Source organism: Dendropsophus ebraccatus, chromosome 4 (genome assembly GCF_027789765.1).
Source record: "Dendropsophus ebraccatus isolate aDenEbr1 chromosome 4, aDenEbr1.pat, whole genome shotgun sequence".
NCBI lineage: Eukaryota > Metazoa > Chordata > Amphibia > Anura > Hylidae > Dendropsophus > Dendropsophus ebraccatus.
Window position 1 is genome coordinate 133,283,604 of NC_091457.1, and position 17,165 is coordinate 133,300,768.

Genomic DNA, 17,165 nt, shown 5'->3' on the forward strand with positions numbered 1-17,165 from the left:
ATTGACCGCCCTGGTGTCACTTTCTCGGTTAATTAATGACATATATAATAGATCTGAATGAACTTCATAGATCCATCAAGGAAAGTTTCCTCTGACTCACACTGAACATATCACAGTTCTAGAGCGCTCTGCTTGTATCTCCTCTCTCCATTCAGATTTCTGATAGGTCTTTCATGGCTTACACGGGACTTTCTATACTATAGCGAAGGGATGGGGAACCTTCGGTCCTCCAGCTGTTGCCAAACTACAATTCCCATCATGCCTGGACAGCTGAAGCACTTTGGCTGTCCAGGCATGATGGGAATTGTAGTTTTGCAACAGCTGGAGGGCCGAAGGTTCCCCATGCCTTCTTTAGTGTATTTTTGTGATCCCTAACCTGAGGCTCTCAAGTCTTTGTCACTATCAGGGTATGGGAAGAGTTGTAGCGTTACAACAGCTGGACAGGTTGGACATCAATGGTTTAGATCTCTTAACGTGTTTTCAAATACTATAAACATGTCAGAAGTTTAACCCTGACCAGTTGCCAGAACAAGCAGGAAGAAGTGCATTGTTGGGTGCTTCTCTCTGCACTCTCTGACATGCGTCCAATAGACTTACATTAGACTTAACACCCTGACCCCAACCAGTTAAAACTTTTGACTTTCCCCCTTCAATATATTAAAACTGTTAGTGCCCAATTAAAAATGATTTAGGGTACAAACACACACGGCATATACGCTGCGTATTTACTGCTGCGATACGCAGCAGATTAGATCTAAATAACTGAACACAGCATCAAATCTGCTGCGTATCTGCTGCGTATCTGCTGTGTGTGTTTGTACTCTTAAAGAGTAATTCTTCTTTGAAGAAATTTTTACAGTTTGAATCCATATAAAATTTTCTTTGACCATACATTTCCTTTTTTTTTTTTTTTTTTTTTTTTAGAATTTTTACATTTTCTCTGTTCACATACATTGCTGTTTGCTCAAAATTGTGCTGGTTTTCTCTAGAAGAGAGAATAAGTAGGCTCCATTCTGTTGTAGCTGTCAGCTGAGCTCCCACAATGCACTGCTTTCCACTGCTTACATCACAGGATTGCTTCTTGTTTGATGTCTGAACAGAGAGTAAAATATAATGTAACTAATGGTTATACTGGTAGAGATGAGCGAACCGGGTTTGGGTTCGAGTCGATCCGAACCCGAACGTTCGGTATTTGATTAGCTGGGGCTGCTGAAGTTGGTAAAGCTCTAAGGTTGTCTGGAAAACATGGATACAGCCAATGACTATATCCATGTTTTCCACATAGCCTTAGGGCTTTATCCAAGTTCAGCAGCCACCGCTAATCAAATACCAAACGTTCGGGTTCGGATGGACTCGAGCATGCTCCAGGTTCGCTTATCTCTATATACTGGGTAAGCAAATCAGCGTATTCATGGTTTTATGCAGGTTAAACAGATATTTCCACCTCAGCTTGTTATACCCTTTTTATAGGATATGGGATAACAAGCTGATAATTGGGGGTACAACTACCAGAACCCCCATCAATCCCGAGAACGGGCATGCAAACACCCTCTAATGAGTGAGGCGATCACTGTGCCTGTATGGCCACCACTCCATTCATTCTCTATGGAGCCACCAAACACTTCAGCACTCAGAAGCATTTAGTGGCCCTATTGACAATGAATGGAAAGCAGGCCATGGTGCTACGCAGGTGTTGTGAGTGCTCGTGATCTTGGGGGTCCCAGCAGTAGGACCCCAAGCATTCAGCTATTAATAAGAGACACAAGCAGAGATGGAAACACACCTTTAAGGCACATTTCAGAATATTGTTAGACAGCTGCATTTTAGGGTCCGTATTACGGCTGCAGGACTTTATTGTACTCTATGATGAACACATAAGACATTAGAGGAAGCACCTGGAAAAGATATCTAAGTTATGTAGAGTCCCAGTATACCCATGGTCTATGGAGCCATACTGTAACTCCGAATGTTTAATATTTTATCTACAAGAATAGTAGTATGGATGAGGGATTGTGGCAGGTTTAGCACATTTTGTATAAAGGAACAGTGGAACCGTTGCCCATAGCAACCAAAATACTCACGCTTTCATTTTTAAAAAGGCCCTTGAAAAATGAAAGCTTCAATCTGGTTGCCATGGGCAACTGCTCCACTGGTCATTTGCATAAGGTTTGATAAATCTCCCCCAATGTCTCTGTAACATGGTGCTGCATGGAGACACGCTGGTATGAAGCCAAAATGACTCTGTACAGATTGTAAGTGAGACCTTAAAGGGGTTGTCCAGTTTAGAAAACCCATTTTCATTGATTTTGAGTTAGTAAGCACAATAGAAGTCTTTGAGCACTAAGTTGATCTGTGATTGCGAATCGCAGTCAGGGACAACTTTGCGGTACGTGTAAGACCTAAATTTGGCCATAAATCTTCAGCTGTCAGTTATCTCTCCCGTACGCCACTTGTCCTCCCCAGACACAGGAACGTTCACTCTGACTGAGGCTTATTTCTCACAGAACAAAGGGGTTGGCTGTGATTTTGGATCTATGATTTTCCTATCTGTTAAATGGTCGCTTGAAAGAACCCCATACTCTTATACTGACAGCCACCCCCACCACGAGTAGCGGGTACAGCCAATTAAAGTGTAAGGTGTATGGGAACCTTTACTACCAAGTTTCACCAGAAATTAAAGTTGAATGCTATGTACCCCAGCATGGTCAATCTTTATGATCAAATTATAGAATTTTCACGGGACTCTTCTTACAGGTAGGGATGGTCAGGATGGTCCTTTCTAGATCTGCCCTCGTAATAATAACTATTATGTCTGTGGTACCAACATGACATTCTGACATTTTTATTGATTGTGGAATTATGAAACGTATTAGCTGATCTGATGAGTAATGAATAATACATCACTGCGTAGCGCATTCATCACATTGTCCTAGATTTTCAGTAGACAGTCAGAATGAATAGTTTTATTTATGAGACACTTGGTTGTTGTCAAATTATTCTCTTTATTAAAAAATAGCTGTGACTTTGGTCAGAATTACTGGGGAACTCATAACGGTGATAAACCCCAGCAGGAGTAATATCACTATCCAAGCTAGTGGTGGTGTGCATATAGGGAACGGAGGGGTAGCTGTTCTATCCACACGCTTTCCCCAGTAGTTAGGAATATTACATAAGAAGGCCCCTCTATCACCTAAGGGCACACTAGTATTATAAATGGCACCTGGTAGATGGAGTCTCTGCTACACATTTTGTACTATGGCCAAATGCTAGCGTGTTTCTCTGAAAATAAGACAGGATCCTATTTTTTTTCGGCTTATTTTCGGGGTAGCTCTTATTTTTTTTCTTCAGAAACACAGTTATGCCCCTACACTGTAGCCCCACTATACACTGTAGCTATGCGCCCTACTGTATGTCCCACTGTTTGTATACTGTAGGTTCCACTATACCTCCCCCATCAGTAGTTTCCCCCCCATACTGTATACCTCCCTCCCTCCTATGTAGTACTTCCTCCATAGTGTATACATACCCCCTCCGCAGTAAGGCTCCCTATACTGTATACCTCCCTACCCACTCCATAGTTCTCCCCCCATACTGTATATATCTCCCCCTCAGCAGGTGCTCCCCATACTGTATACCTCCCTCGTCCCTCCATAGTTTTTTTTCCCCATACTATATACATACCCCCCTGCATGTAGTCCGCATACTTATACATCTCTCCTCTGTAGTTGGTACCCTCCGTCCCCCATAATTAATGTCCCCTACTGTGCATCTGCTCACCACTCCCGCCTCCCCTGCAACTTGTGTTGAGCAGGCTGGGGGGCGGAGCATAAAAAATCAGGCAATGATTGGCTGATGCTTAGCCACCAAGTGTCAGGATCTGGTCAGCTGACTGTAACTAGGACTTAATTTTGGAGTAGGGCTTATATTTTAAGTCTACTCAAAAAAAGCCCGCAAAATTAAGCTAGGTCCTATTATCAGGGTAGGTCTTATTTTCTGAGAAACAAGGTATTAGTTATCTACATTAGCAAACTAGAAATACATAATAGTGTTGTGTGTATTTCTCAGCTGGATTTCCTATGTGGACCAATACAAGGCAAACATTCTAGCCAGAAAGTGAACAGTAATACCAATAATACCAAGCTATCCACTTGTGTGTTGGAAGAGCAAGTCTTTACATCCATGGGCAACTAGGGGCATAAGCTGATCCATGGCTATGTGAGGACAATATTTGACATCTATAATATTTCGACAGTCAACATAGCCTCATAAGCTTACACTTCAAGTTTGTCCATGTAATGTATTAAACACTATATAAAAAAAAAAACTTTATACATCCCTATTACTGAGAGGCCCGAGTGTCATAGCTAGAGAGCTGGCCATACTGTAGGCCGTGCTGAACTCTCTCGTACAGTCTTTAATTCATAACTCAGGAAGTGTTTGTCACGTTTTGGCACGAGCCTCCGGCTTTTAATCTGTGTTATAATTATAGCAAAGAAAAAAAAAAGCAGAAAAAACACTCACACATAAACTGATAGGGAAAGGCGAGGTTCAAATGTCCACAAAATGTCCACACTCTTTCCTTCCTACGTCATCAGGGTGATTACCACCAGCTACTTTAGGAAAGGGGAAGCTTCTTTAGTAACAAATTTGGAACATGGAAAACAAGTTGTGAGCAGCAAATCTAGATAATCCCCGGCTGCTCTATGTGTGCATCTAATGGAACTTGTCATTGTTCTTGCGGCATTCAGTGGAAGACAAAAGGTTAACTAAGTAGGACAATTTATTATTAAGCATGGTTGATTCATAAGGAAGGTACTGATAAATAATACCTATAGCCCTCAATGGTCACTATAATGCTATGCTTACAGTTTACATACCTATCCCCCAGAGGTGGGACCTATACACATCACCCCCAGTACAGACATTGTGCATGTCACTCCTCACCCATGGCCTACTATGGGCCTTTTCTCTACATCTATGTTCTCCGGCTTTTTTATGGTCCTGACTCTTTACCACACAAAGTCCGTAAATTTTTCAGCCTACCATGCAACATTTAAAAAAAAAAATTGAAAAAAGTTAAAGCTCCAATGTGTCTTTTTAAAAGATCAACAGCAAAACCATGAGTAGGGGGTCTGTATAATGGCGAGGTGTTAGTGGCACTTTGCTATGAAGCATTACTCTTTGCAGCACTGGACACTATGATAGGGGTCGAATGGAACATGGCACACGTCTTTTTTCATGCAGACTAGTATGGGGTACAAAAATGTGGGGTAATACAATAGGCATAAAAGTCTATGTAGGGCTCATGCACATGGTCCTCATATGGCTCAAAGGCCTTATTACATGGCCCGATGTTTCGGGGGAGCGCTGAGCTGACAGGCACATACCAACACAGACAGAGAGTGGGAAGCAGAAGGAGGGGCTGCCCGAACGATCCTTAGATTGTTCGGGTGGGCTGTTGAAGTCAGTGGCGATCGCTGCATACATTGTGGTCTTTCGACATGTTGTGCATGTCGGTTGATCGTTGCCTTTGAACATGTGCTATTACACTTAACAATTATCAGCCTGAATGGCCGGTAATCAGACGAATAAGGCCAATAATCGTTTAGTGTAATAGGGCCTTTACAATGTTTCCTTTTTGTGTTGTCTTCAGGACTTCCTAACATAAAATTACAGGGTATTTCCATTTCTATCGGTGTCCCCCTTTAATATGTAGCCTACTATTTGTAACAATGATTTTTTTTGTTTGTTCCCGTTTAAAATTTTTCCGCCCTTTTAGACTTTCATTGTGTGTAGTGTAGAAATGTGATTCTCGCTGTCTCTTCATAGTTTCGTATTTAGACAGCTGCAGGGGATAACTTCTCTTGTTCTGCCCGCTCTATCATTTCTATTGTCCCTGCATACAATACGGTTGTTTTCTATGCATCAGGAGCTCATCTTCAGTATCTGTACACAATGGCGCACTACATCTTGCTGTTTTTGATGTAGCTCACATGCAATATTCAGTATTGACCCTTTTTTTGTACTGTAAGGCAGCACCATCTTTCTATTCACTAACAATCACAAAATCCATTTTCCTTCTTGCAACTTAGTAAATGCCATCCCTCGTAGTGATAGACAGCACTGCTTCTCATTGCTCTGGTACATGCATTTAGCATTTATCTCGGCTGCTGTAGTGTTTTCTAAGGTCAATGAGTAAGTCATGTCACAACATGTCGGTACAGCAGTAAGATGTGGGTTATGTGTGATCAGAAGTTATTTAGTACCTTTTCCTTCTCTGTGTAGAAACCCAACAACAAGCATTAAATTGCTTTGTAGCGCCACCACAGGAAGCAGTAGGAATTCCACAGTTATGAAAATCAAAGGACTTTCTGTGTAATGCACACTAGGGCCTCTTCTCTGTGGCTAATAGATGGGGAGCCTGAATTAGGGTTTCCCCTCTATTTGCTTCATAATTTTCTTAATAGGGCATTGAAAATGGGGTTTCTTTACACGTGTCTTTAAAACGTGTGATTCTGGGGATTCCTTAAAGGGGTTTACTCATCTGCCGATAATTGAAGCGGGGACTCTGTGGCTGGGATCGGTACGAGGACGCAGCAGTGCCTAGCAGAATCATCTGGGCTTTGCTGTGTCTCCCACTGAAGTTATACATGTTTTCAGGGACAATCGTTGGTCAGGAAACTAGGCAACCACTCTCACAATTACAGGGACACCAAGGGGCCAAACTCTGAAAGAAAATCATTTTGCTAATGCAAAGGTCATGGGAATACTATGAGTGTATTCAAAAGGAATGAGAAATATAACGGGAAAACTTATACTTTTGCTTCCTACTGGATCCACTTCTGGCTGTGGCTCAAAAAGTACAGTGTCAGTTTTAAAAAAAACTTGTGACGGCAACCTAAATAAATTATATTGTCCCATCCTATTTGGCATGTGGATGTCATAGATAGAGGTCTTCTGGTTGGGAACCACCTCTTTTGAACAGAGTAAGGAGCTACTGGAAAGAGTTGCCTCTCCCCTGGGAGTCTTGGCTTGGCCATACTATCTGTTACATGGTCAACAATATATCTGAATTAGCTGAATTATCTAATACTACATCTCTGGCTGGTATTGGTAATGGTAATATTCCAGGGGTTCTAGTAACCATACCCGCTACCATCAGTTGATTGGGCAACTTCTTATTGGTATTGGATGGCCAAGTGATAACCCTTTATCATCCAATAAATAGTGTGGCTCGCTATTGCTAACAGCTTGAATTCTCAACCCTTGGTATATAGAAGGCGGTACATCCAGTTTAAAGAGGCACTTTCACAATTTTTTTTTAAATTAATTAAATTGGAGTTTTGATTGCAAGTAGCTTTGCATTCATTCAATATACATTCTTTTTTTTTTTTTTTTTTTAATGTTCTATGCTTTAAAGGAATCTGACAGGACCCAGGCCTTACCTAAGGTGCTGACAGTGTGCTGTAGCTGGCAGTTCCCTACTAAACGTGGTACTTTTTGGTAATTGGTTCTTGCAGTGGATTATCAGGTCTCCTACTGTAATGAAGTGTCAAAGTGTTGTTTGTGCCACACTCTGGCATGCTTCACCACTTCTTCCTCCTCCCTCCTCTTCATGAATAATCAATAACCTCCTGCTCGCTCAGCTGTCAGCCAGTGTCTCTGATTGCAGATCAGTCCTTTGCAGGCAGTTTATGTATGAAAGAAACACTCAGATATAGTTGAATCTCTGAGCCCAAATGTGTTGTTGCTATGGGCTAGGGGAAACTCACCTTTGATTCAATTCCCCTGAAGGAAGTGAAATATAGATCTTTATTTATTTATTTTTTCTCTTTATTGTACCATTTTAAGGGTTATGTTCACAATATTTTTGCTCAGTATTCAGACCGGGAGTGGATTGAAAACACAAAATGGCTATGTTCACACATTTTTGAAATTGAGTGGATGGCTGCCATTTAATAGCAAATAATGGTCATTGTTTTAAAATAACTGCAATTATTTGCCATTAAATGGCGGCCATCCACTCAATTTCAATGGACAGGTGAGTTACCCCTAGACCACCACTCTAAGGACTGATCTGCAATCAAGGACACTGACTGACAGCTGAGCGAGCAGGAGGCTGGGCAGCATTGATTATTCTTTCATTACAGACTTTATTACAGTAGGATTGTGCATAATCCACTGCACGGACAAATTACCAAAATACACCATACTCACTAGGGTCCTGCCACCTTGGCTAGGGCCCGGGTGCTGACAGATTCCCTTTAAATCAGCCTTAAACATGCAGGTGTCTACTTAACAATATTTGGTCTTTCCTGTTTCAAAAAAGAGACCAAACAAATGAAGTGACCAGTGCAGTCCCAGTCTTTTGCACACTCACTGAAATGAGATGAGTTTCTGTGGTGTGTGTGCTAGTCTACCATTATTTCAGATGTAAGTGAGTGTCCTACTTGCATGGTAATTGCCTTGCATGACAGGGACATGTGCAGCTTGGGATGAGGGTGTGTGTGTGGCATGCTCTAATGTGAGCTGTGGGCGAATGCTTACTATGCGATTGTCCTTCTGGCATGGCTAGTGTGTCAGTGTCAAGTGTACATGAATGGTCTTGTTTGACAGAGTTTGACAAGTTGGCAAAGTGTTTTATTACAGTGATGACAGGTCATTTTATGTGTAAATTAGTGTATTGCAGGCTAGGGCTGCTGAACAGCTACAATTCCAATCATTACCCGATATTTTGGTCATTATGGGAGTAGTAGTTATGCTAAAAATTACATCAGTGGTTATGGTGCATTCCTCGGGATAGGACTACTGTTTTAGGTGGTAATCTTTTTAATGTGCTCGGCAACCCCTTATAAAATATTATGGGACTGATATGAAGATAGTACCCTGTGTGCTACAGTCATTGTCTCTCTCCTGGAGCCTTCCTTACTGCACTCCTCTACTGCCCTTACCTGGCAGGCTGTGAGGGCAGGTGACATCCCTTCCTGTACATGCTCTTAGAGTTTAGGAGAAGTGCAGATAATGTGAGCAGAGGAATGGGGCTAATTGCTGCCAAAGGAAAGGTCTAGGAAGGATCACAGACACTGCCCAAGCAAGCCTGCATTTATTTATTTTTCAAAACACTTGTCGACAGGTATGCTTTAAAGTGAGTGTACCACCAGGTGAATTGCAACAACGGTCGTGATTTATGCTAAACATACGTTGTGTAAACATGGCCGGATCTGTAATATGGCAGTGTGCCCTAAAGTAAGCAACGCTGATATTGGTACAATATTTGGGCACTGTTTTTTTAAGTAATATCTCACATTAAAAACTTATAGTGATTATAAGGCTATGTTCACACAACGTTTTTTCTGCTCCGTTTAAAATGACGTCCGTTATTTTGAGTCTAAAATAACAGACGTCATTTAGCTGTCTGGCCTCCCGTTAGTGCCATAACTGGTGTTTGCACATTATTCTAGTTTGGGAATACTAATTGGCCTTTGGGAGTGGCTTAATTGAAAAGTCCATTGAATTTAATAGTAAGAACGGTGGAAGAAGAAAAACTGTGTGTGAACTACTAATAAAAAATGTCCGCTGTTTGCAAAAGACGTGCGAAAATAATGATCATGTTCATTATTTTGACATCTGCGGTAAAAACGTCCGTTATTCATACATTGTGTGCATTGGACGCCATTCTTCCCATTGACTTCAATGCATTACCATTGCGGACAGTTAAATCGCGGACGGACTTTATTTTAAATTGCAAAATCGGGCACCTTTTCTCAATTTTTGACATTCTGTGAACATAGCCTTAGATAGTTGATAGTAATATAAGTATTTAAATAAAAAAAATAATAAGCCAAGCAATATAATTCCTTTTATAAAGCAGTGGTGCATTCGACATACCTGTACATTACACATAGTGAGTGTTTGTTTTCAGACAAGGAGATAACATTGTGTGGGGACAGAGCTCTGATTGATTTCTTCAGACCATGTAACTGACGGTACTAATGTTACTTCTTCTCCTGTCTCCTATAATAGAGGCTTCTCTTCTGTGGTGGCACTGGGGGCCAGCGTGATTTGCAGTAAGATTCCAGGCCTGGCACCCAGACAGAGGACTATCTGTCTCAACAGACCTGATGCTATCATTGTGATCGGAGAAGGAGCACAGATGGGGATCAATGAGTGTCAGTTTCAGTTCAGACATGGACGGTGGAACTGTTCTGCCCTGGGAGAAAGGACAGTGTTTGGGAAAGAGCTGAAAGTGGGTATGTTACCAATGACTTGATACTGTACAGTTGACACTTCAATCATTTTATCTGTTTTAGTCCATCAGCTTAAAAAATGGGTCACACACACTGTGGATAGATCAACGCAGAATCTCTACAGGTCATTTAGCAAAGTCTGTTCTTTGTATTGTCAGGAATTTTCATCAGTGAGAAGTTTGCAATGCAATAGGTTTGTCTTCCTTTCTTTTCTCCAGACTTTCTGTAGATTCGTGAAAACTGAATATATCAATGCATTTATTTATTATTATTTATTTATTATGATTTATTTGTTACATTTTTTTTGTTTGTTTGTTTATTTATTTAATTACAGTATATATTTGTTCTTTTTTTTTCCAATCAAATTTTTATTGAAGAAGATGAAACATAGAACAACAAAGAGCGGGTTGAAACATAAAGGTCTCGCAGGACCTTGAAAGTGAAAATGGCATAATAACAAGCTCTATGAGTCATATAGATTTTTTAACAAATTTTGTGCAGATAACTGCTAGAGAAGACAGTTGCTCAGTATGAGGTAGGAACTATACATAATAGTAAATTCCTATAACAATAACATCATATTGTAAAAAGGAAACAATATGTAAAACATAGAAAAACTAAACACAATGAAACGGAACAAAATAACACTGTAGATTAATAAGACGCTATTGTGAAATGTTGCTAAGAGTTACAGAACAAGGTTGTAGATATATTTGTGACATGCTTGTATTAGAATTATGGCAACTTCTAAGATTCGGTAGAGGGAGAGGCCAGATAGCCGTTATAGAAGGTAAGCCAAGGGGTCCAAATGGAAAGGAATTTATCATGGGTACCATTTTCCCAACTGCATAGCTCCTCTAAGCGAGCTATTTGTTGAGTCTTTTCAATCCATTCTTTAAATGTCGGGGGTGATTCATCTCTCCAATGGAGAGGGATTAGCAATTTAGCTGCTGTTAGTAAAAATGTAGGGAGATGGTTACGGGCTGGAGTAAATGTAGGTGATGGAACCCATAAGAGTATAAGGGTAGCATCTAAAGGGATATCACAACCACATATGTTGCGTATATGTTGAGTAACTATAGACCAATAATTGTTTAATTTAGGACAAGTGAGCCAAATATGAGAAAGTGTCCCTGTATGGGTTTTACATCTCCAACAATGGTCATTATCTAAAATGTTCAAAGCTTATATATTAGAATCCTAGCAGATGAAGTTGATATAACAATCACATACTGTATATTGGCCAAATAATTCTGGCAAACATTAATATGTGGCTATGTTCACACACTGTAAAAAAACAAACAAACCCAAATACGACAGTAATATAGTTTGAAAACACGTATGCACTACGTTAACGGGGTACTGCGGCGCCCCCCCCCCCCCAAAAAAAAAAAACGAAACACATAGACATATACAGAAAATATACTTACCATCCCACCGGTGACTATCGCTGTTCGAATTTCCCGCCAGCCGCGTCCCCGCCATCTTCGGCCGCCGTCCTCACTTCCGGGTCTGGGTCGAGTGAATGGGAGAGAAAAGGTTGCTGGTGGGCATGCGCATCGGCAGCCTTTTTATTGGCTGGAGCGCAAGCAAGCTGGAAGCAAGCTGGAAGCTGAGCAAGCTGGAAGCCATGTGATGCGCTCAAGCCAATGAAAAAACTGCTGCTGCGCATGTAAACCAGCAGCCTTTTTCCTCTCCAATTCACTGGTGTGGAAGAAAGCAAAGAGGAAGGAGACCAGGACCGCCCCCTGCTGTGACGACATCGACCCGGGAGAAGAGGACGGGGTTGACAGTGTTTTGGTAAGTATACTTTATTTAACGGGGTCGGGGCCAGACAGCTTATTAACACACATTACAAAGTTATATAACTTTGTAATGTGTGTTATTAAGTAGAAAAAGAGAAGCATAGAAACATAGAAGATTGTCGGCAGAAGAAGACCACTGGGTCCATCTAATCTGCCCTTTTAGTTTTTCCTTTCTTATTATCTTAGGTTTGTTTATCCCAGGCAGGTTTAAATTCTGTTATTGTAGATTTACCAACCACATCTGCTGGACGTTTGTTCCAAGTATCTACTACTCTTTCAGTAAAATAATATTTTCTCACGCCGCACTACCCCTTGAAAGTCTATGGAAAAGCAGCCAGCTCTGTACACATTGTAGAAAAAATATTTGCTTTTTACAATGTCCGCACAGATTAACATTTTCCATAGACCTTAATGAAGCATATTATTAGATTCAAAATCAATCCACATTTTATACCCATATTACTGTCATATTTGGCTTTTATTTTACTGTGTGTGAACATAGCCGAACAGTGCTGTGTATTGCAGGTTAGAAACATCTAACCTAATGATAACTCTCTATAGCTTACGGCGAGGATGAAGGTAAAATTCTTACCTTAATTCTCAGCGCCATTTGTGTGATATTAAGAATTAAATCCATAATCAAATATGTTGTTTTGGGACACTGGGAGTGGGGCTTCCTGCCCCCAGTGCACCGATACACACCAGCCGCATCCCTCCCCGGTGGTCGCTCTGCTAATATTCATGAAACAACATATTTGCATATGGATTAAACTCTTAATATGACATAAGGGCACAGAGGATGAAGGGAAGTAATGATGATGTGATTTGTATAACTTTTGGATGGCAATATAATACTTTAATAAAAAGTTTTGCCAGACTTCTGGGCTGTACAAGCCCCAACAATTGAAATATCTGACAACTATGAGCTTGTATACATTTCAGCTACACTTTCAGCTACCAGCTTCAAATCAAACCAGTTGTTCTTCACCGCCTAATGCTAAACGCCACCCACTAATCACAAAAGTGGCATAACTTTTAAGTGGCGCAACTTCTTTGTATAGATGGCACTGCAAATTCAGCCTCAAGATGCACCATTAGGCTATGTTCACACTACGTAAAAGTACGGCCGTTGTTGCCATCGGCAACAACGGCTGTACTTTATGCAGTGTTGAACACTGCCTATTCCTCTATGGCATCCCGGCCGGAGCGTACACACATCGTATACGCTGCAGCCGGGATCCCTTGCGGCGCCACAAATAACTGACATGTCAGTTTTCTGCGGCCGCAATTCAATATATTGCGGCCGTAGGAAACCCTGTCAGTTCACACAATGAAGCGAGCGGCTCCATGTGTGCTTCATTGTGCGTGCCCGCATCAGAACCCTGCGGCTGGAAAGATCCTCTGGCCAGTACTTAAATACCGGTGGGGATGATCCGGGCAGAGACCGGCCGGAGTCACAGAACGGCCGGTCTTTCACTTAATGTAAACATAGCCTTACTGTGACCCCCCCCCCACCCCCCCCCCCCCCCCACACACCTATGAATAGTAACTTGTGGCAGCACCCCTACCGGAGAACTGAAGCATTGCATAGTTGCCAAGGAAATCAAGGTCTATCTATCTATCTATCTATCTATCTATCTATCTATCTATCTATCTATCTATCTATTTATCTATCTATCTATCTATCTATCTTTTTATCTATCTATCTATCTATCTTTTTATCTATCTATCTATCTATCTATCTATCTATCTATCTATATTTTTATCTATCTATCTATCTATCTATCTATCTATCTATCTATCTATCCATCTATCTCCTATCTATCTATCTATCTATCTATCTATCTCCTATCTATCTATCTATCTATCTATCTATCTATGTATCTATCATATCTGCAGTATTCTAAAATATAGCAATATATTAAGTGAAATCCTGCTTACTGCCATTCATCAGCATTGATATCCCGCTTGCTGCTCCTTATTATCCCTCCCTCCATATTTTATTCTGCATTTTTATACTTTCTGAATATAAATACAACAACACAGGGACATATTTAGCTTCTTTTTCTTGGCAATTTTTCACGCATTTTCTTCTGTGGTAATAAGGCTCTGAATGTCTCAATTCATCCATCTCTATAGAAAACCGTTCCAGGGTTCTATTGTCACCCAACCCTTGATCCTATGTTAGCTCCCATGGTTTTACCAACGTTTATTATCAATGCTTATTAGTTTAACATGTTAAAGATGTTATGGGGCCGTGTTGTCTGCGTGACTTTAATAGCAATAGGTATAGCAATGTACCTTTATCTTTTAAAATAAAAAATAAAATAATTTTACATAATTTATAGAACTTACATACAATTTCATGTTTTTTTGTTGATTTTATTTTATTTTTTACTTTAGGAAGAACAGTTGGTCGGTTTACAACATATGTTCCTAGTTACATACCTACTGGTATCACTGTTACTAGTATATACTGAACTTTTCTGACATGAATAAATCAATTCACTGAATTCATAAAAAAAAGGCTATGTATGTTATAGCGGTATACAGTTTTTTTTTTGTCAGGATCAGTATAGAAATATTTCTTTTATTTAAAATTAATAGTAGGATTAGAGTAACAGAAATAATCTATTAAATAACACTAATTAAAAACATAATAAATTAAATGTATTATTATTTCTTAATTTAAAAAAAATTGTTGTTAATAGTTTGAACTTTTAATTTGAGTTTTATCCAACATTCAAGCTTTTTTTGAGAGGAAAAGACAGGGTTAGCTGATTAGGTCGCTGGTGACCCGGGGGTTAGTTGATGTTCTATAGATTCTAAATAAAGCCAGGCTTCAAAAGGGAAAAGAAAATCACTTGAAAGTGAATTTTCAAATTTGAGAACTTCAACTAAAGGCTAATCTGAAAACATGACGCCTCTATCTAGTTCAGTATTCACCTTATTATCATTTTGAACAAGAAGACCTTTAAGAATGGGGGGAGGGTGGGGCTTGCATGTTATTATATAAAGATGTCTTCTCCGGGCTAAAGAAAATTGTGATCTTTTCATTTAAAAGAAGCTGAATACTTTGGCTTGGAGCAGATATCTTCAAAGCTTATAGAAGAGGGGCCTAAGTGTCTATTACTCACAATCTGCAATAGTGCAGAACAAATGGTGGCATCCCCAATTTCTGTTGGCTTCCATGTATCCCAGGCTCAGACGCTGGTGTATTCCTGTTATTTTTAGTTTGTTCTTGCTTTTTTTTTTTAACATGTTCTCTGCTATAATAACCAACTAAACTTTTTGACTGAACAGGCAATGCAAAAATCTGTCTAGAGTTACCTATTAGGAGTAACTATCCTGTAAGTTATTGTTTGACCCACTAAAAAGCCTAGGGATTTTACCAAAGCAAGAATCCCCCCTACCTATCTGTAGACAGTTGTTTCGGGAATCTTGCCTCTCATCAAAACAGGGCAGGTTATGGCTAGTAGAGTATTGTTTTTCTTGGCTAGACTGTTGTTAGAACTAAGGAGTCCTAAAGGCAGTGTTCTTTAATAGTGTTAAGTGAACTTGCCAAATGTTTAGCTTAATCGGCACTCGACTCCTGGTGGCTGGGGAAGTTGGATGCAGCCCTAGGGAGTCATGAAAAATATGGATACAGCCATAGGGTATGTTCAAACTGCGTAAGAGATCTTTGTAGTCGCGGAGTTCTGATGCGGGCAAATCCGTGCGTGCCTGCATCAGAACTCCCCACTGCACACTATGGAGCGGGCGACCGGAGCCGCTCGCTCCATAGTGTGCACTGACAGGGTTTTCTGCGGTCGCTATTCCCTGACATGTCAGTTTTCTACGGCGCCGCAAGAGATCCTGGCCAGAGCGTATACTATGTAAGAAGTCTATACTATTCAAAGAAGACAAGGCAACGTATATTTTCATAGAAAGTACGTCCGTTGTTGCCGATTTCAACAATGGCTGTACTTTCACGAAATGATATGTTGTGTGAACATAGCCATAGGCTCTACCCATGTTTTACTGACATCCCTAGGACTGCTGGGTAAGAAAACTCTCTCTTAAAGTGAATGGGGGGCGTAGATTTAGAACTAGATATCAAAAAGTTCTTTTTTTTTTAAATCTATTTCTATCTCTGTTTCGTTTTTTCTGATTATCATTTTTGTAATGTACTGCTAATGTTGGGGAAGCCATTTTGCCTGTGCTGTTGTTAACAACTTTTAGAGATATGCTTTACAGCACGCCACATAGACATAGGCAACAATAGCTTGAAGCTGACAAACTGACCTGAATGGGAACTTTTCTTGGCATGCTATGTGACCTGTGACCTCATTCTGCAGGGAGGTGGCTGAGATGGGAAATTCAGCTGTTATTAATAGATGTCACCTTAACTATAACACTGCCTGTGATGATTAGAAGGAGGATACGGCTGGAAAGTGATCTGTACAGAAAATCTTAGTTTAGTTTTAGGCCTAGTGGCCAGAATGAAAACGGCAGAATGTTCTATTCTGAATTTGTTATTTTGCAAATGAACGCTACTAATTGACTTCTCCAATTCACTGTTATAATCTTCTTTTCTTTTTGGTATTTATGTTGAAATAGTATTAAATTGAACATTACAAAAATTGCAAACATTTGCTGATGTGCTGGATTGAACTGTAAAGAAATTGCATATTCCATTCATATTTCTTTATTTCATATGCTCCACATTATGGTTTCTGCAAGTGGATGTCAGAATGTAAAACCAAAGCTGCATGTTTAAAATGTATGTTTTATGTATTATGTCCATATAAGATGCAAATAGGAAGGAATTGTCATTCATCTATGCATAAACATGGTTGTTTCCTGGGAATATGGTTTTCAGGTATGGGGTTCATTATAATAATTTTTTTATTAAATGGAAATATTCTTGACCCTATAGATCTAACATTTCTGATAGTTAAAAGGTAGAAAGTTTTATCAGGTTTAGGCTACGCTTTGCTAGGAGAAAAGCCTGGAATATAGGTTAATATAGGATACATTTTACGTGCACTGACACATTGTAGCAAACTTTCAGGACAGTGGAGATTGTTTGTGAGTGTCGCTGGAGTATATAGCTTACTGATAGCTTACTCTC

The 17,165-nt window shown here is 40.1% G+C and overlaps 1 protein-coding gene across 2 annotated transcripts in view; it reads left to right on the forward strand.

The window, feature by feature from the left end:
- Positions 1-17,165, forward strand: part of LOC138788791 (protein Wnt-7a) — a 51,009-nt gene that overhangs the window by 2,036 nt on the left and 31,808 nt on the right. The window contains exons 1-2 of one of the 2 annotated variants that reach the window (XM_069967073.1): positions 2,186-2,252; positions 10,024-10,250. In XM_069967073.1, the coding sequence (XP_069823174.1) occupies positions 2,209-2,252; positions 10,024-10,250 (271 nt within the window). In that variant the 5' untranslated portion in view covers positions 2,186-2,208. Of the gene's footprint in view, positions 1-2,185; positions 2,253-10,023; positions 10,251-17,165 lie in introns of those variants that run through there. The other variant, XM_069967072.1, reaches the window with a different exon arrangement.